The sequence below is a fragment of the Sciurus carolinensis genome, chromosome 8 (genome assembly GCF_902686445.1).
Source record: "Sciurus carolinensis chromosome 8, mSciCar1.2, whole genome shotgun sequence".
In the NCBI taxonomy this organism is placed as follows: Eukaryota; Metazoa; Chordata; class Mammalia; order Rodentia; family Sciuridae; genus Sciurus; species Sciurus carolinensis.
This window is the reverse complement of record NC_062220.1, coordinates 36,416,923-36,437,892: the sequence shown is the minus strand read 5'-3', so window position 1 is coordinate 36,437,892 and position 20,970 is coordinate 36,416,923. Positions and strand designations below refer to the sequence as shown.

Genomic DNA, 20,970 nt, shown 5'->3' with positions numbered 1-20,970 from the left:
AATATGCTTACCAACTTGCAATACACACAATGTCTAAATGTCAGCCACGTTTCTGAAAATATACTTGCTCCAACTTAGACATAATTTTTTTCTTTTAACTTGAAAATAAGTTATTAAGATGCTTTTAATATATTGACCAAAAACATTATTAAGAAATGAGGAAAGTAGCACTGGAAGAGATCGAGAGCTTTCAAAGAAGATCTTGAAAAGCAGACTTGGTTTATGTCTCACTGGAATCTTCAAGAAGCATCTTCCTGGATGACTTCCAGAAGATAATGTGCTCAGAGTCTAGGAGCAGCGGCAGGTTCTAGCGGCTCCCTAATGTTCCCCAGCAAAATTTTCATGTAAAATCCAATCAAAATTTAATACCATGGATAGCATAAGAGAGGAAACTAAATTACGGAAAAAGAAGACCAGGAAGCCTGAGGGGCTTGAAAGTACCCTATAGCAATCTTCTACTCCCTCTCCCTCTCTTGCGCATTATCCTCCTTCTCCTCCTTTTTTTTTTTTTTCTGAATACACCCAGAAAGAGTTCAGAAAAAAATGTTTTTTTGGTTTTATATTGTTATCACTGCATTTTTTCTTTTTTTTCCTATATTTCTTTCCTTCCTTCCTTCCTTCCTTCCTTCCTTCCTTCCTTCCCTCCTTCCTTCCTCTCTCTCTCTCTCTCTCTCTCTCTCTCTCTCTCTCTCTCTCTCTCTCTGTCTCTCTCTTTCTTTCTTTCTTTCTTTCTTTCTTTCTTTCTTTCTTTTTTCTATCAGGAATTAAACCCAGGGGTGCTTAACCACTGACCTACATCCCCAGCCCTGTTTATTTTTGAGACAGGATCTGGCTGAGTTGCTTAGGGCCTCATTAAGTTGCTGAGGCTGGCTTTGACCTTGTGATCCTCCTGCTTCAGTCTCCCAAGCTGCTGGGATTACAGGTGTGCACCACCACACCTGGCTATAAAATAATTTTTATTGCCTGTGGTCTTAAACATGTAAGAATCATAGGTTTCCTTCTGAAGTGAGGTATTATTGCAATAATAGGTGTGTGTAATAATAAATAATAGAGATTACTATTAAAAGTATTCATAGTAGATTTTATTTGTCAATTAAAAATAAATCTGAAAAAATAATGGTACATAATCAATCAAGAAAATATGAATATTTTGCAAATTTTAGTGAATAATTACTAAACATAAAATTAAAATATATTGGACAGAGGAATAGTGTTTATGGTGCATTGGCTGAAGAAAATGAGCTGCCTCCAGGATTTTGTGTCTTCCCCCATTTTTTGGACTTCCTTCTCTGGAGGTTTTTTATAGCAAGAGGAGTGGGTCAGGATGAGTCTGCATTTCTTTGGCATAAATCGGGAAAGGTGCAATTCTGAAAGCAAAGATAGGAAAGGAAAACCACAAACAGAGGCAAATTAATTTGGGTAAAGAGTACAAATGAAAGTGAAACAAAAGCTAATTTCCTTAAAACTACCTTTGCTCACATACTCCTTGGTAAGCCTCCAAATATCCCCAGCAACATCTGTGGTTATTAATCTATTTATTCTTTTATAGAGATGAGAAGAATTCTCCATGTGACTCCATGAAACAGCAGCACAGGGCTCCCACCACCCCACAGGTGATTGCCACTCCCTTGCTTTAGGGATATTATTTTACTTAATCTGTTCACATAGGAATTAAAATTAATTAGGTAAAATCCAATTACTAATATATTTAATAAAGTTTATTTTTTGTAGATATTAGTCATTATTTTATTTTTAATTCTTAATTTCAGTCAGCCCAGTAAAAATCAGAAATTAACTGAACCAGTCAATAAGAAAATTCTTATTGAACCCAAATCACATGACCACCTTTTATTTGATCTTGATATGCTCTCAGAGTAAACAAGATGCACAGATGTTATCCCTTATGAGTTACTGTCTTTTGGGAGAAAAATGATACATTGTTCATTTGACTAACAAGGCAACATACTATAATTTAATTGCCACATGACAAATCCAGGTGAAAGACATAACTATGAAATGTAAATTATATGAAATGAACTAAGACTTTCATGGTGGAGAAAATATTTTAGAAGAAAAATTATTCAACTTTGAATCTGGAAGTCCAGATGGCATATATATATATGAGATAACATTGTGTACAAAATATGAAATCTGAAATTGTCCATCAGGAAAACAAATCAATGAAATACCATTTCATCTGCACTAGAATAATTGTAGTCAAAATGAAAGACAGTAACAAGATTTAATGAAGATGTGGAGAAACTGGAATCCTTATACACCGCTGGTGGGAATGTAAAATGAAAGTCACTGTGCAAAACAGACTAGCAGCTCCTCAAAAGATAAAACAGAGTCACCATATGACCCAGCAATTCCATGCCTACAGACACAGCCAAGAAAAACAAAACCATATGTCTACACAAAAAGTTGCACTGAACCATTCTGGAAGGCAGTATGGAGATTCTTCAAAAAACTAGGAATGGAACCACCATTTGACCCAGTTATCTCACTCCTCAGTATCTCTTTAAAGGACTTAAAAGTCCACATGCTACACTGATGCAGCCACATCAATGTTTATAGCAGCACAATTCACAATTCACAATAACTAAGCTATGGAGCCAACCTAGGTGCCCTTCAACAGATGAATGGATAAAAAATTTGTGAGATATATATATATATATATATCATATATCATTGTGTATATATATACACAATGGAGTATTACTCAGCCATAAAGAAGAATGACTTTCTAACATTTGCCAGTAAATGGATGGTTCTGGAGACTATCATGCCAAATGAAATAAGCCAACCATAAAAAAAAAAGTCAATTGTTTTCTCAGCTATGTGAAAGCTAACACACAGTAAGGGGGAGGTGGTGTTAACAAGAATAGAAGTTCAGCGGAGTACACAAAGGAGAATAATGGGAAGAGAAGTGGGGTAGGAAAAGGAAAATCAGTGGAATGAATCTGACATAATTTGCCTATGTACATGTATAAATACACCACAGTGAATCTTGGTATTGCGTACATCCACAAGAAAATAATTTCTAAAAACTATGGGCAAATGGCAGAAAGATCAGTAGAGGGAAGGGAATAGGATACAGAACAAGAGGGGAAAGAGAGATGCTGGGGACTGAATTAGAACAAGATATATTTCATGCTTTTATAATTATGTCAAAATGGATTCTATTGTCACATATTAACTAACAAAAAATAGTTGTACCAAAATGTTGATAGCAATATTATTCATCATAATCTGAAAGTAAAGACAACACAATGTCCATCAACTAATGAATAGAGAAAACTATTATGAAGGAATATTATTTGGCAATAGAAAGAAATATAGAACTGCTAAATGATTGAACATGCATAAATCTTGGAAGCATCATGCTGAGTAAAAGACACCAGACACCAGCCACAAATGACCACACATTGTGAGATCTCATTTATATTAAGTGCCCAGAATAAGCAACTCTACTGAGACAGAGAGTAGCCTAGGCCAGGGGGAGCTGAGGGATTGGAGGTTTATAGTAATGGGTACAGGGCTTCTTTGGGGGTAATGAAAATGTTGTAACATTAATTGTGGTAATGGTTGCACAACTCGGCTAACATGCTAAAAGCTATTGAATCATGCACTTTAGATGTGTAAGTTGCATGGTATGTGAATTTTAGCACAATAAAGCTGTTATTACAAAGGTGGGGGGCTGGATATGTTGAGAGCAGTTGCCTACCATCCACTAAGGCCTGGTTTCTATCCTCGGCATCTCAAAAAAAGAAAATAAAACATAAAAAAAGAAACTTACAAATAAGTTTAAATTTTTTCCACATGGATTCCAATTTTCATTTAACCCATGTGTCTAAATCATGCAAATTATATACATATCTGTTCACTCTTTCCATCTGGTGTTTTCTAAGGCATGTTAGCTACTTGGGTAGAAACTGCAGCCCCTGTGGATGGCTTCCATACTCCGGGTCAGCCCACTCTCCTCAGAAAGGCATGTGCCACTCCCATTGACTTGGGACATTGTCCACCATTTTCCCTCACTTCTTTTTGTTTGTTGAAGTAGCAAAATCCTGACTATTTAGAACATTAACTCTAGCTTTCTTGTGCTATCCATCAAAAAAGTCAGTAGAGAGTAATCCTAAGCAATAATTGGCCCACAATTTACTTTTTTACTTGCCTTTGAACTAATTTATGTGCTTTTAATCACAAATTGAAATGAGTTCCTTCTTGGATAGAATATCAACACTCCCACAGCATAATATTCTCACTGAAGAGGACTGAAATAAAAATATCTGGGGTATTTCTAGTAGTCAGGAGAAAGCAACTACATAAATGAACATTTGTGTGAGAATAACCATAAAATGTGTAATTCATATGCAGATAATGAAGTTAGTGATTTTATTCTTGAGTTTCTTCCAGAACTATAATCAACATCTCACATGCATCAAAAAATAAAGCTGAGCATATCATCAGGAAAACATACCTTGAATATTGTATTAAATGGTTTCTAGTCATGTGTGCTATTCACTGACAGGTCCCCAATCAAGTGTTAAGAGACTTTATATCCTGGGCCTAGCATTCAACAACCATGGAAACTTTGTCATACCTATGAACTTCTCTGAGCTTTGATTTGTTTGTTTCTATGGGTATAATAACAATCACCTGTTTCACAGGTTAGTTTTCAGGAGCAAATGTTAATGCACTTGGAGAAAAACATTAAAGAGATATATAATATTAGGAATTATGAGTTATATGAGAGAAGTGCACTGTATTCAGTATAAGGCCATCGCCTCTCCCTTTGGTTGGCCCCTTATCTGCAAGTATTGACCCTAAAAGGAGACTAAAATTTATCTTTTCTGAAATCAGAGTTAAGCACATTTTAGAGCATTTTTGTTTCATTCTTATGTCATTGCCATTTTACAGTAAAAAAAACCCAAGGATAAAGGAGATTGACTAATAAATTTATACAGCTACTGAGTGTTTGAACACAGATTAAGAGTCTACCATCCTCAGCCCTAGACAGGGAAGTAGACTGTTATCAAGCTAGGATGGCAAAGGGTCCAGCTTGCCCAGGACCATCACTCTGTAGGTTGGTTCATCTGATGCAACCATCAACAGAGTCCCCTCTTTCATTTTCAAATGTGTTTTAGTTTGAGAAGCTAAAACTGGATTTACACCATGAAGGTTAATCAGAATCACCAAGGAATTAGATATATACTTCTCAACTGTCACCACTATACATCAAAATTGTTGATTTGCAAATGCACTGAAGATTTTTTTAAAAGTTGTATGTAGTTAACCTAAAAGGGAACATAAATGTTTGGAGATGATCAATGAGGTGAGTAGTGAGACTGAAGAGACAGGAAAGACAAAAAAAAAAAAAAAATAGAATTATAAATGCAGAATTGTGAGACAGGATGTGTTAACATAAAAATAATCTACTGGTTCAGGAAAATGACATTGTTAGAATGCAAAATATCCCCTGTAATATTTGATACTGTCTCTGCCAAGAAGCAAGTATAGGGAGTAGAATGCATTTTCTAGTTCCCATTATTTAGCAAGGATGATTATATTGTCCCCGTGTTTTCCTGAGTGTATGTTCGCAACAGGTGACCCAGCCATTGGAAAGAATGACTCAAACCAGTACCCACTTCTGTTTTTCATCTACCTTATGATTTTAAATAAGAGGCAAGATTTGTTACCTTTTACTTTGGATATTGACAACTTAATATTATCCTCTATTTGGTGAATTACTTAATTTTTTAAATTGATTGTGCTACTTGAAATCAAAGGTCTATGTACACAGAGAGGTAGAGCAACTGGAACCCCCTTTCACTCATGGTGAGAGTGTTAATTGTAAAATCACCCTATAAAACTAAAGGTATCTGCTATAATTGAACACCTATCTACCCTTTAACTTAAAGAATCTTCTCTTCTCTTTGTTAGAAACCCAAAAGAAATGGGTATATATCTGCAGCAAAAGCCACATTCAGAAATGTTCCTAGTATTATTATTCATAGCAGCTCCAAACAGGAAGCCACCCACATTCCATCAACATTAGAATGGATAAATAAATTGTGGTTCGTTCATAAAAGTGAAACACCAAACAGCAATGAAATGAAAAGGAAAGGACTGCTCCTATATACGACATGGATGAATTTCACAACCATGTTTACTAAAATGAGCTAGACCCAATAGAAAGTAGTTCGCCTGATTACCCTCAAGCAAAATTTAAGTCTGCAAATTTAATGCATCATGTTAAATACGAGGATCAGAGTTAATTTTGAGGAGGAAGATGTGGGCAGTGGAGGTAGTATTCTGAGGCCTGGTAATGTTCTGTTTCTTAATCTGAGTAGAGGCTGGAGAATACAATTCCCTAGTGATGACTCACTGGTCTCTTTTCTATGACTATATATTATACCTTAACCAGAATATTGATTAAATTATGCATCCTTATAAGATTTTTTGACTATTGGGTGGAGAGAGCCATGTCTGCGAGTAGAGTAGAAGTGGAGTCAAACATGAAACTTGTGTAAGTGGTTCCAGTAAGTGCTGAACTTAGACCAGGAGGGGAAGCATTGCTTTGGGAGGTGAGACTAATAGACCTGAAGGGGAAGGGGGCAGTGAGAGGAATAGAAATTAATTCCGACTTTTGAGTTCTGAGTTTGATCAACTGTCTGATGAGAATGCCCAGAGAGATGGATTTGGGGATGGAAGTCAAGAGCTAGGTTTCTGAACATATGAATTTGAGATGTCAAAGTTTGGAAAAAGCACAGGTAGAAAAAGTAATTAAGAAATTATGAGCATATATTTGTATTTATAGTCATCAAATCAAATTCTTTATAAATCTGTGTTCAATCTTTAGCCTTCATTTTATCAGTGACTATGGATAGATGTATAAGCAAACTCAAATTAGCAGTAAAAATACACTGAAAATAGTGTCAAAATAAGAAATCGAAGGATGATAAAAATTAATAGAAATAATGTAGTCAAAGTCCTAGATTCACCTTAACATTTCATTATATTAGCAGTGTGACCTAATCAAATTACAAAAGACTTAGAGATTTTAATTGAGGCCTTGGTGTTTAAAAACTACCTTTGGGCTGGGTGCAGTGGTGCACACCTATAATCCCAGTGGCTCTGGAGGCTGAGGCAGGAGGATCAAATATTCAAAGTCAGTTTCAGCAACTTAGTGAGGCTCTAAGCAACTTATGAGACAGTGTCTCAAAATAAAAATAATAAAAAGGACTGGGCATATGACTCAGTGGTTGAGCATCCTGGGTTCAATCCCTGGTACCCAAAAAACAACCTACCTTTGACAATTCAAGAACTGACCTTTAACACTTTAAAAAAAAAAAAAAAAAAAAAAAAACAAAGAGGAGGAATTAAGATAGATGATAGAAAGAAAGAAAGAAAGAAAGAAAGAAAGAAAGAAAGAAAGAAAGAAAGAAAGAAAGAAAGAATTTTAGATAGGTCTTGGCCAAAAATAATGAAGAACTTTCTTTTAAAATGATACTTGAGTTGTTTATAAGCTAATTTCTCCTAGATAAAATGTCCCAGCAGAGCCTATCTATATACTTGAAGAATCATGGATGGGTGAATCATTGGTCTAGATCCTCTAAGTTCATTCCAGATCTGAGAAAATGTGAATGAGCAAGACTGACTGAACAAGTAACACTGGAAAGAGGAACAAGCAAGAAAGAAGAGGTCAGAGGAGGAAAGAAGAAGAAAAAGGAAACATTTCTATCATGCAAACACTTTTCCTGGCAGGAAGAAAACATTGAAAAATTTTAGAGGTAAATTAGATCCATGGCATAAATGTGGATTCCTAAAGTAGGTTTCAATACCTTAATATGTCATCCCACACCTTACTGGAAACTACTGGGTTTTAGTCTTTCAGCATCCTATAATTATAAATAATTAAAACCAATCAGTCATTCCTTTGTCACCTCTTATTTCTTCTATTATGTGATGTTTTTAAATGAAAAAGACTTGCAATACAAAAACAGTGAAATTGGAAAGGCTTTTCAAAAATGATAAAATAATAACTCTATTTTTTGTCCCAAACATTTAGCTATTTGTGTTCTACTCCTTCAGAAAATACTTTGCTTTCATAGTAAAAGTCTTCAGAACCGAGTAATTTGAGTAGCCTGCCCTTTACAGCTACATTCTGCAAATTCTACTATTTCCAAATAAAGTAGTGTGCAGTTTTTCAGGACCACAGTGTTTTACTATCTTAAGTTTATTTCCAGCAACTTGTTTATCCAAGAGTTTCCAAAGACCACAATAGTTTTATAAAAGGAAAAGACTTACTTTTTAGTTAAATGTGTAATTGTATGAATGAACATAGACTGATAAGCAGCAATCAGAATTTTATATTCATCCACTATTATTAAGGGGGGTGTCACTGTATTTGAAAAATAATTGTTATTAATTCCCAAGTGAGATACCAACATAAATATAGAAGTTATAAAAAACGGTGCCTATTGCAATGAAAAGTATGTAGTTTCTTTTGAGGCTATTAGTATGATGAAAATGTTTTAAAAACTTCGAAGGGTTCTCCTCCTTTTTGGAAGAAAATGTAGACATCTACTAAAATTGCTTTTGAAATAAGAAGTTTATCCATTCACTAATTGTATAACTGAAGAAGCATTACCTCATTCAGACACTAAGGATGCCCAGATGAATAATGCATTTGATGGAGTAACTTCTTTGTTATCTACCTCTGAATCTAGTCCTCAGGCTGTTCTACTCAAGAAATTAGGAATTTAATAAGCAGTTGGCAAACAGCAAGAGCCTCACTGGGCTCCAGTGGCCCAAAAAAGAATGAATACAGGCACCTAAATTGACTCATTTATTTTATGCCCTTATGTACTGTAGAAATCTGCCTTACAGTTTTGTGTCACCATAGAACAGAAATAGACAAACATTTTTTTTTAGTAAACTCTCGGGAAACAAAATTCTTCCCAGATATTTATTGATAGGAAAATATAATCTAAAAATTCTTCTGCCCAGCCCTTGGCAGCTCCCCAGTCTTGCATCTGCTCTGTGAAGTTCCCTTTAGCTCTTCTCACAAATTATTCTCTCAAGTACTAAAGGCTCCCTGATAGACACTAACACATTCACTGACCCAGGTGGAAGGCATTCTGTACTTTTGTCTTCATTTTTTTTACTGGAAATATGCAATGAGGCTAAAACTTGTTTTTAAAAGAAAATCTTCCCTGCCTTTTTCTCTCTTGGCTAATGTAGATCAGTTGTGTTATTTTTAAAAGTTGGCATTAACTTTAAATGAAAGTAGAATAAAACTTGCAAAAAGAAAAACTACTACGGAACACAAAGCTTCAAATTGAGCTATAATAATCTGTTGTCCAAAATCAAATTCCAAATCAAGAAAATAACCACTAGGTCAGTTGTTTTAGCAGCCAGTAATCTTGTACACATTTCAGTTGGTGTCTGAAAAGCACTTAATTCTGAAATTATGTTCCCATATGAACAGAGAGGAAGCTGTAGTTATTAAGAATTGAACTTGAAAGTTAGTGCTCACCAAAAGTTAATAAGTGCCTAATTCATGTTCCAGAAAGGTAAAATGCCAAGTCCTATAGAGATGTCTTATTTATATACACAGTATTCCAGAAATCAATGGGATACTCAAAAGATTTAAACAGGAACATCCTTTACTTTTGAAAAACCGGATAATATAAATCTAAAATTAATTGTCATACAATGTTTTGAATGAGAATGGAATGACTAGTCCATTAGCTTTAATAATGAATACGGACTTTTTAAGAGTTTACCTTCCCCTCTATTTCTAATAGCCAAACATTCCTAAACCCAAGTAATTCTGCAAATTCTTGTGTATGAAGAGATTTTTTTGGCCAGAGGAGGTGCTATTTGAAACAGCCAAAAGATTAAGCTGGCATCAATTACAAACAAGCTACTGTGCCTTAATATTAAACTAGAAATTCCTGGTTCACTGGTGCAAGGCTTATCTTACACAGAATGTGGATAAAAAGACAAGTGGTATGCAGGGAAAAAATTGAAGAAACTTTATTAAATAACATATGACTACCTGGCACTACTTCACAAACTTGATTATTGAATAAATTTAATAGCAGACATTTCTTATCTGCTCCTTTATACTGTGGGGCAGGGGACAAAACTTGACAAATTCAGAGACACTTGTAGTTTCATGTATGAGCCACCCTGTGGCATAGGGGGATTTGTCTATTGCTTGCATAATTCCCTGTTCCCTGCTTCTTCTTTATCATTGCATCTTTTCATTTCTTCCCTACTTAATCCTCACCCTCCAACCATCCCCCATCCTCTGACAAGGCACACGGTTTTTGTCTTTGTGGCCTTAAACAAGCCTGGGAAGAGATGCTTAAAGGACCTGATAAGCACCTGCCTGGTTCCTCCTCTAAGTCTATGGATTTCTCACTTAAGATCACCTATCACTTAGAAAAGCTATTCAGTGCTGAGATTTGTGGAAAACCCTTGAATTTTATATATCCCTAAGATGTAATCTTATGGATCAAGAAGTTCCAAATCCATGATTTTCCAGATATAATTATTTAAACAGTCCTAGTAGACAGGGTTTGACAGGTGTTTCTTTTTGGCCTCTAAATATTCCATAATTAGTATCAGCACTGGATTGAAATTTCACAATTCATCTTTGATAATTAGTTATCATTAGTTATCTGCTGAAATTTTTACAGTACAGATAAATATCCTTAAAATTTTTTTCAAAACTTCTGGAATTTCTGATAAATTGGTGTCATAGTTCAGAGCCTCATCTTAAGCATGGGATTATAAATGTTTAATTTTTCCCATTCACACGAAAGTGTTTCAGTGGTATCTTATCTAGTTGTTCTCAGCCCAAAGAAGGAGGAGAAAGGTGATTTGGGGCCCCATGGGACATTTGGCAATGTCTGGAAACATTTTTGGTTGTCCTTACTGGGGAGTGTGATTGTCATTTAGTTGATAGAAGCCAGGGATATTGCTAAACAGCCTGCAGTGCAATAGACAACCCCTCACAACAAAGAATGATCTGACCCAAAATGTCAATAGAATCAAGGCTGAGAAACTGTGGTTTAAGTCAAATGCTTTAAGTATTATTTAACCATACAGTGAGATCAAGAAACCTTGGTGCCAGAATTTCAGTAACTGCTTGGGCCCACTCTAGCTTTACAGGAATGACTTCCTTCTTTGGATAAAGTATCTTAAAATTTGAGATTATAGTTTTGAGGAAAACTTTTTTACAAATGTTATTTGGCTACAAACTATCTCTTCTATTTCCTGGTAATTGACATTAGGAACTCTCTCAAGGACTCCTGTCCTCCATTCACTTTGGAAAATAGTTCTTGGGCAGAAATTCTAGAAGTTATCCAATTCTCAGTTATCAGTCTGCCTGGGTCAATGGAGGAGGTAAGGGAGTACCAAAAAAAAAAAAAAACAAACAGTAATTAGAATGCCTAGGTCATCACTTTAGACTTAATCCAACACAAATAAAATTAGAAAAGTAAGAAAGAAGGGAATAGGAAAGGGTAGGCAGAATCATGTGTGGCAAGGTGGCCCCAGGATTCACCACTTTAACCACTCTTACACTTCGGTAAATCTTTTTATTTAGTTATAAGAAATTCAGAATTTGGGCTCCAAGACATTTTTTTTTCCATTCAGTTCTTTTTCTCTTTTGGTAATTTTTATTATTAATTTTAATATTCCAAAAATGATATTTTTCTTTTAGAAATAATTCCTCAACTCCAGTTCCCAAGGGGATTTGATACGTGCAGCCAGCTCCAAACACACCAAAATGGCAACACTGCTTGCCCACTGTCTTGGGCTCTGAGCAAGCTGCAGGCATTCTTCTAAGACTAGGGTCATTATTTTGCTTTTAGCAAATGTTCACTAAGTCTTTCTCCCCAAACACACTTTCAAGTTCACCATACTTTTGTGAACATACAAACTCCTTCCTTCTGAAAGCGTCTGAATGGTCAGTGTGGCAGTGTGGTTCGTTAGTAGGTAATTAAAGATCCATCTGCATCTTAGGAATTCCTGACATCTTCAACAGGATTTGCAAAGGAAAATTAAGAATTGTAATTTGGGGATGAGCGCAGACCTCCCCTTAGAATACGAAGTTGCAAACTCCTGGAGATGGTGAAGGTCTCAAACAGGCAACTCAGTCACTTCCTGCCTCTCCAGCAGGCTCAGACTCTTTGTGCGCACTGGGATGGCTGATACGCCTGTGCGGTCCGCTGACAATCAGGTAGGTAGTGGCTGCTCACCTCTCAGTGCAGCGCAGCAACACTGACTGGAAGTTTACTGTGAGTTAGGGATCATATGAGTTTTTCACGAATTAACATTTAATTCTCACAGACCAAAACTCCAAAGCACAACTGGGCCAAAACACACGGAGTAAACAGAGGCAGGGGGTGAAGGGAGACCTTCTGATTACACAGACCCTCCTCCTCGGGCACCATTAACCATACCCTCGTCTGCAACCAGCACGTTCATAGTCTTGAGACAACCTGCCAGCTCTTAAGCATCTCAGTCTGGGCGTCCAAAAACGTAGCCAGGAGGCCCTCCTCGCCTGGCCCCGCTGACACACTTCTTCCCGCTGGGCAGGGCAGGGCAGGGCAGGGACGTGACTCGCTGGGAGGATTCCCGGCGCTCAGGCCGGACGCAGCGGGAACGGCCGAGTCCCATCCCCCAGGCCGGGCGGCGGGGCGGGGCTCGGGCCGGCAGGGCCGGGAGCGAAAACCGGCAGCGGGAAGCGGCCGCCGCCCGGGCAGCACAGGGCGAGGCGAGGCGAGCGAGGCGGGGCGGGGCCGAGCGCAACGGGAAGGGGAGGCCCCGCAGGCCGGGAGCCGCGCCGCGCCAGCCCCGCCGCAGCCTCCGGGCACCGAGCCGCGATGGGGCTGGAGACCGAGAAGGCGGACGTGCAGCTCTTCATGGACGACGACGCTTACAGCCACCACAGCGGCATCGACTACGCTGACCCCGAGAAGTTCGTGGACTCGGGCCAGGACCGGGACCCGCACCGGCTCAATTCGCATCTCAAGGTGACGCTCCGGCCCGGCCTTAACCTGGGCGGGAGGCTTGTCCCCCACCCCACCGCCTCGCGTGCAGACGCCCCTATCCCGCCCCACCCAACCCCACCCTTGCCTGCGGGTCCTCCACCTAGAGTCCAGGACCTGTCCCCCACCGCCACCGCACTCCCTGCGTAGCCAGGAATCCTCAGATTCTTATGTGACCCTAAGAAAAGGTGGGGACAGTTCAACCACGTTGATCCTTCTTGCCTCTCCCGCCCCTTAACGCTCCCCATTCCAGGGGCGACAGGTTGGGTGACATTTCGGATCCCTGCGTCTTGCCTCCACAGCTAGGCTTTGAAGATGTGATCGCAGAGCCTGTGACTACGCACTCCTTCGACAAAGTGTGGATCTGCAGCCATGCCCTCTTTGAAATCAGCAAATACGTGATCTACAAGTTCCTGACCGTGTTCCTGGCCATTCCCTTGGCCTTTGCTGCAGGAATTCTCTTTGCCACCCTCAGCTGTCTGCACATCTGGTGAGAAGGGGCACGTTGGGTGGACCGGCTTTCTACAACGTAGTGATGTTGTTTGCCATCTGACCGCCCCCCACCCTGCTTCCTTTCTACCAGGCCGATTTGCAGAGGGAAGAACTCGCCTCTGTTCCCAAAGCAGTAGCAAAACCGACAGGCCCTGAAAGGCAGCGTGCTTGCTTTAGAATAATAGTTTGGGATGGGACTTTAATTAGAAGAAAAATGTGCCCCTTTCCCTGGTGTGATTTTCCTTCACATACTTGAATGAGGCTGAGCTGAGTATGGAGGTGAGAACCTGCAAGCACGCTTCCGGCTACAGGCTGCTCTGGGGTCCTGTTCTGACTTGTGCCTGTGGTTCTGGGCACACTCTTCTTACTTTCCTTGCCTTTTATGCAGTCACCACCTGTTCTTGGGGTAAGCAAAAGTGATCTCTGAGCAGAATGCCACTGACAATACAATTGCACAGGGAAATCAGGCCTGGTCAAGCAGCGCTGTGGAGGCTGCTCCAATCCTACTACTGACAAATGGCAAGAACAGGATCAAGGTGCAAAATAAGGCAATGAGAAAACCATCAAATTACTTTTTCACTTGTGAAAAATAAATATCATCAATAGCATATAGTTTGAAGGAAAAGAAATAGGGAAACCCACTCGACATCCATAGGATGTATTGAGTAACTTACACTCAAAATGCACCATAGAACTTTGGGCCATTTTTAAATTTTTTAAAGGTGTTTTGTTGTTGGGATATCCACTTTATTCGGAGAGGAAGATCATCCACAATATCACAGCAGCAGTCAAACTGGTGCCCTGGGAGTTGGTCCTAGAGAAACATGCAACCCCCAAAGGCCTCCATGGGGTTCTTTGCCACTTCTGTGAGATTGTCACATGCCAATACATGCTCAATATTCATTGTTAGACATTACCAGATTATTTTCATTCCTCCTTACCATCTCTATCTCAATTTCTTTGGTCGGTTAGGTAACTGGTTTGTTCCACAGACTAAATCTATTGAGTGCTTACTTTATGCTGGATACTGATCATAGGATCTTCCTCCAGCCACCCACAGTGTCAGGGCTGCTGGCTAGGTAAAGAGGTGGATGCTGAGAATGCAGTTAACTCTAATGGGGAACAGGGGGAAACAGGAAAGACTTTGTGAGGGAAAGACTAAAAAGGCCTTTAAAGGAAGTAAAAATTCACCAGATAAATAAACGAACTCCAATTTAACCATGAAAGGTTGTAAGCCATTACTTTGAAAGTGCCAAAAGATTGACAGAAATGAAGATCTTGTCCTTTGTACATGTGACACAAAGGCCAAATGTATAGTTATCTCATATTCTGATATTCACATGCACATGGATTTTTTTAAATGCCTAAATCAGCACAAAATTTGGGATTCTTAATTAACTAAAACTGGGCATTTTAACTTCTATGTCAGTTTTTTCATTTCAAAAATAGGGAAAACTGAGTGACACAGAGCATACTATGAAATGTGTGTTATGAAGCTATTTGGAAATGCAGAGTACTCTATTTATAGTTGACAAAGCTAGGCTTTCCCAAAGCTCTTGTGGAAGAATTGGGGGGAAAAAAAAGAAGAGAAAGGTTTTCATTTACTAAATGGTGGAAAGATACAAGTAATACTATAATTAACTAAGTGATGCCCCTCTCCACCTGGCTCTCAGGAGAACAGGAGGTGGTTTTTGTGTAGTGCTTGCATTGGTGAATCATCAACTCACTTCCCTTTTAGCCACACACACACATATACACACACATACACAAAATATCATTTAACTTCACTTGTTTTCAAATTATGTTCATGTGGGACATTAATATTTAACTGTCATACATTTGTCATCAAGCAGCTATAATTGTAAGTAGAGGAGTAGTTTCAAATAAAAATGCTTAAATGTTAGTTTAGGTCTAATAATGATAGATTTATCATTATTAGTTTAGGCCTAATTAGTTAGTTTAAGCCTAATAATGATAGATTTATCATTATTGGATTACATTCCCAAGACACACAAGACCAGACTGATAAGAGGCTGTATAGAAGAGCAAACCCATTTGGGTAAGCTTTCTTCTTCTCTTTCTCCATCTTTTTAAGCTTGTTTATTGTTTTACTAAGAGGTTGATGGTGTCCAAAGCTAAGAAAATATGCATTAGTGGCACTTTAAACCAAGTCACAAAGTCACCACACATCTGGTTTTAGGTTTTTTTTTTTTTTTCTTTTTTGAGATGAAGTCTCACTGTGTTGCTTCAACTGGCTTTGGACCTCAAGTCTCAAGTGATCCTCCTTCTTCAGTCTTCTGAGTAACTGGTACTATAGGCACATGCCACTGTGCACAGCTTGATTTCAAATTCCTTTAACAAATAACAACAAAAATAAAAACCAGAAGTCTAGTGATGTAGGACCCTTGACCCAAAGTTCTGATCATCAAGGACCAGTGAATTAATTTGGTTCTATGCCACAGTTGGACACACATATATGTCGTTTGGCAAATAAGGTCATTGGACTTAAGTGGATCATAACCAAAGAAATGTGACTGGACCATCTATACATCTAATTTTTGCTGGGGTGAAATGCAAACAGATGTTGTACTGATGAAAATGCAATGGTAGCAATCTCATTTCTAGAAGATGATTTTAACTATAGCAAATTTCTGTGACAGTATAGTCTGCATGATACTATAGTTAATAAAAGCTGAATAAAGATCCCTGACCTCCAGCCAGATTACCCAATGGAAGAAAAAATATTCTTATACATTATAAATTTTTTTATCAGAAAGGTCTGGTCGGCCACACTGAGCCTCTACAAATTTGGGGTCATTCCAAATTGTATACAGTTTTAGAAGAAAACTATTTGCAATAATGAGAACACAATTTGAGTTTCATATTCTAGGATTATTGGATTCTCTTATCCAAAAAGAGAGAATAATAATTTGAAGAAAATAAAATGAGTTCATCATATCCCATGAACTAAAGTCCATTGTTGTCAGTGCTTAATTCCTTTTGAGGACATGGAGATCTAGAGTTATGGGGCTAGAAATTTTTTTAGCCTGAGAAAAAGTGGAAAGTATATTATATTTTAAATGAAATATATTTGGTTAGGAAACTTTCCCATCTAAACTTCAATCTTAGTAATTTATGAGTTCAAGGTTATTTTGTCCTAGTTGTTTTCCTTATATATTCTGACTTCAAAACAGGCCTATTATTCACATAGATCACATCATGTGGACATCTCAAGGATACATTAAGTGCTTACTGTGATAACCAGTTCTGTGAGAGTTCCTCTTCTCTCTTATTTGTGGTGTATGTCCAAGGCCACATATCAAGTGAGAAACAAAATGAGATAAAAGGTCAAAAGTCACCATTATTCAAGTTTTTACTCAACTGCTTAACTTTGAAATAATCCATAAATAGTTTTCTTATGATTGTTTCAAATATTTAGCACTTCAGATAAAACACAAGATACAGTCTGGGTAGTTAGGCAATATGAATAATTTAGTACTCTAAAAATATACCAATCAGACAGTTGCTGATTGTCCCTTCACTTAGGGCTAAGTGCAGCAAACCTTTAAGTCACATTTGAACAGCAAACCAAGATAATCAACCTCACTCCTTTGTATAAAAAAGGTTCCATTGGAGCTACCAGCAATGCCTAAGAATTCACACACTTTTGTGCTCAAAGAACACTACAAAAAAACATCATTCAGAATATTACATAGAAGATTCCCTATCCTGAGGAACACAAGAGTATGAAGTTATTTTTTTAAAAGACATACAAGAGTAATTTGAAAAAAGACTCATTTTTCTTGTCTAAGAGTTCTAACGTCAATTTCAGGGCTAATTTAATTATACCACACAGCCCTTCTCAGGGTATATAATTGCTATGAAAATCAGTAGTATGAAGCATAATTAACAATCCAGAGCATAACAGAAAGCAAAATTTATTTCTGCTCAAATATTTATGAAAGGTCAAGTCACTTTAAGGACTTATATTCCAGAAGGAAGAGCCAAAAATATAAGCATCTATTTATGATACTTTTTGATACATTTCAGGATTAGAAAGTGTGTTTCAGTACTGTAGGTGAACAAAGAGGGAGGATCACCTGGTCCTGGGGTTGGGGAGGGGGAATGAGGCCCCAGGAGAGGTAGTCAGGAAGTAGAACCTTAGGAAAGCATGGCAGGCTAAGGGACAGAGATCAGGAAGATAAATACACTGTTTATTTGTGTTTTACTGGTTTGGATAGCATTTAGCAAGAGTATGAGTAGTATCATCTACATGCCTGTTTATTTTTTAAGCAACGTGTTTTTTGTCCTTCTCATCACTGTGGCCATTGTCCATTATTTTGAATTGTTCGACAAATTTAAGTGAGTTTCATCTTTATTGTATCTTTTTGCGCATGTACAAGAGTCATTGGTCTTATTTGATAACACAAATAATCCTTATACCTTCCTCTTTCTCCATTCCAGGATTATAATGCCTTTTGTAAAAACCTGCCTAATGGTTCTACCTTCAGTGCAGACAATATGGAAGAGTGTGACAGATGTTATCATTGCCCCATTGTATACGAGCATAGGACGCTGCTTCTCTTCTGTCAATGTGCAACTGAGCAAGGACTGAGCACTTAGACTGCTGTCTGGAGATTTGGATACTGTAATACTTCTTTGTTTTTGTAACATAAAAGCACTACTGTTCTCTTCATTTCTCAACTGTTCTAATTAAGAAAACTATTAAGATGGGCACCCGCATTTGGAAACGGTTATGGACAGATCTTTTCAAGTAATGGTTTTCTAATTAACGGCCAAGAATTTCATGTCCAACTTTATAACCAGAATCATACAGTAGGTTGACATCATTTAATTTTAAAGGGAGACAGTTTTTGCTTTAGTAAAAAAATACACATTTTATACTGATGAGCTTATGATTAAGGAACACGTCTCTCAAAACACTACAATACCTTTGTACACAACTGCTCATAAAATGTGGAATTTCTTATACATATATATATATATATATATTTTTACTCTGGGAGTAATGCTTTTTCTATTACTTTTACAGATATAAGGATACCTAGAGATAACAAATACCAAGATCCTAGAAACTGAAATAGCAAAGCAAATAGTGATAACTATCACTATCAAATATAATAAATAAATGTGAAAATAGATTCACAACAATGTGTTCCTTTCAGATATTGTTAACCTATGGACCTATTTAACAAGTTGTTTCATTTTACTGTATATTTTGTACTTAATGTAAATGTTGCTCTAATCAAATTGCTTTAAAGCATTTTTATTATATTTGTTATCTTGTTGAACTAATATATAGAAAAAGTAAATGTATTTCCCACAAAGTAACTTTATTGGTAAAATTGTACTGTCTTGATTATGTAAACATTTATATAGCTCTTTGGGAATGGAATGTAAATGAATGGAATTTGAGGTTTTTCTTTCTAACTTTTCTAAGCAAAATCCTAAAACGTTTTATGACTGATACTGATCTTAAGATAATTTATATCTAATTGCTATCTTGTCTAGAAGATGCTTTCTCTCTTATAGTTGCAAATTTAATCTTATAACTGCAAATTTAATTCTGCTTTCCTATGAATGTTTCATTTTACTTTCAAATAATGTTGGTGCTATTTAATAACATTTTATGATAAAGGCTATTTCTGACCCTACAATAAATTTCTACTAAATGATTCATATAGAGAGGTTTACAGGAGGGTTGTGAAATTTGGGGGGTCTATGCTGTGGAACTACATGCATTAATTAAAAACTAGCAGCTATAATTTTTTAAGATATTCTCTAATATAGATTTTGTAATACCATATATCATTATTGGTTTTGAACTATAGAGTCCTATTTTAGTTTTACAAGCTACTATGACTTTAAAAATCCCATTCTGGAATGATAAATGTACAATAAATGTCTACAGTGTGAGTAACTACTATAATTTACATATCTTAAAAGTGTGTAAATACTCAAATTTCAGAACTACCATTGAAATTGAAATAAGTCTTTTGAATATCCTCATAAGTGACAAATCTTTCCAAAATTACCAGTTCTGATGAGTATAAAGGATAATTGAACTGGAATACTATTGGGAACCAAATCAAGAAAATGATTAAATTATGGAGCTCATATCATTTTGAAGGTAGTGACATAAAAGACATTTCAAAACCATGTTAGGACTTTGTAACATTCTTAGAAAAGACTTATGATCATGCCTTCAAAGCACTGTCACTCATTTGGCTATATAGATTTTACTATGTTAATTTAAAAGGTCAATCAGTCTCATGACTTTATAGTTATACTTTGTATTTAAAAAATTTTTTAAACATTTAGATATGTTGACTAGCCCAAAATAATTGATTAATTGAATATCTATTTTAATAAATCAAATATTTTTGGCAAGTTTTAAAGCCAAAATATATACAAAAGTATGTAATTATAATAATGTATAAGTGATAAACATGATTTCTTTATTTCTGAATAGTATTGTTTACTTTCAAAATGAATTTTTATTGAGAGTTTTCATGAAAATAAAAAATTCAAATTTTGGATAAAGCTGGGAAAGATGACATACACCTACTATCCCAGTGACTCAGGAGGTTGAGACAGAAGGGTAACAAGTTTGATATCAGCCTCCAAAATTTAGCAAGACCCTGTCTCAAAATGAAAAATAAAAAGATCTGGGAATGTAGCTCAGTAGTAAAGCACCTCTGGGTTCAATCCCTAGTTCCGAAACAAAAAAACAACTTTTGGATAAAGTGAATCAAAGTTTCAAATGCAAACATGTCATTTCTTTTATTTGGGGCAAAAGGAAGACATGAGTCTTCCTCATTATCCATAATAAACTTTCTAAAAACTCATAAATGTGTTCATTGGTTTTATTTTAGCCTGATTGTTGCTTTTATTGCATTAAATATGTAATTGATCAATAAGAAGCATTTCAGGGCTGGGGAGATAGCTCAGTTGGTAGAGTGCTTGCCTCGCATGCACAAGGCCCTGGGTTCAATCCCCAGCACCGCAAAAAAAAAAAAAAAAAAGAATAAGAAACATTTCAAACTAGTTTTAACTTATTAAAAACTCAACATTGATAAATACATGAGTTATTGCTTATTCAGAAATGTATTTTTTAAAAATATGAGATGGGGATTTATTCTTTGTTTTTCTAGCACTTACAGAGGTGCCACATAAATTTTTCTATCACTTGATAAGTAGCATGAAATCACTTTTTCATAAACCCAACATCCTTCATCTTCTTTATAGTCTCTTCTTTCTAATGCTAAAAAAACTAATATTTCTGTTTCTAATTTTTCAAGTATGAAAGTATTAACAATATAAATCACATGGACTTACATACCTGTACCTTGAAGCCAGACTTAAGTCCAAAATTATTTTTGGA

General features: G+C 36.7%; 1 protein-coding gene and 1 long non-coding RNA gene across 2 annotated transcripts in view; one reads left to right on the top strand and one right to left on the bottom strand.

The window, feature by feature from the left end:
* Nucleotides 1-1,060: 1,060 nt before the first annotated feature.
* The window catches only part of LOC124990335 (uncharacterized), a 59,092-nt gene continuing 39,182 nt past the window's right edge, over nucleotides 1,061-20,970 (bottom strand). The window contains exon 4 of the long non-coding RNA XR_007109748.1: nucleotides 1,061-1,367. This is a non-coding gene — a long non-coding RNA (uncharacterized LOC124990335). The remainder of the gene's footprint in view (nucleotides 1,368-20,970) is intronic.
* On the top strand, nucleotides 12,712-20,434 carry Cav2 (caveolin 2). Its single transcript, XM_047560266.1, has 3 exons — nucleotides 12,712-13,058; nucleotides 13,376-13,563; nucleotides 18,030-20,434. The coding sequence occupies exons 1-3, from the start codon at nucleotides 12,909-12,911 to the stop codon at nucleotides 18,178-18,180; spliced, it is 489 nt and encodes a 162-aa protein (XP_047416222.1). The 5' UTR covers nucleotides 12,712-12,908; the 3' UTR covers nucleotides 18,181-20,434.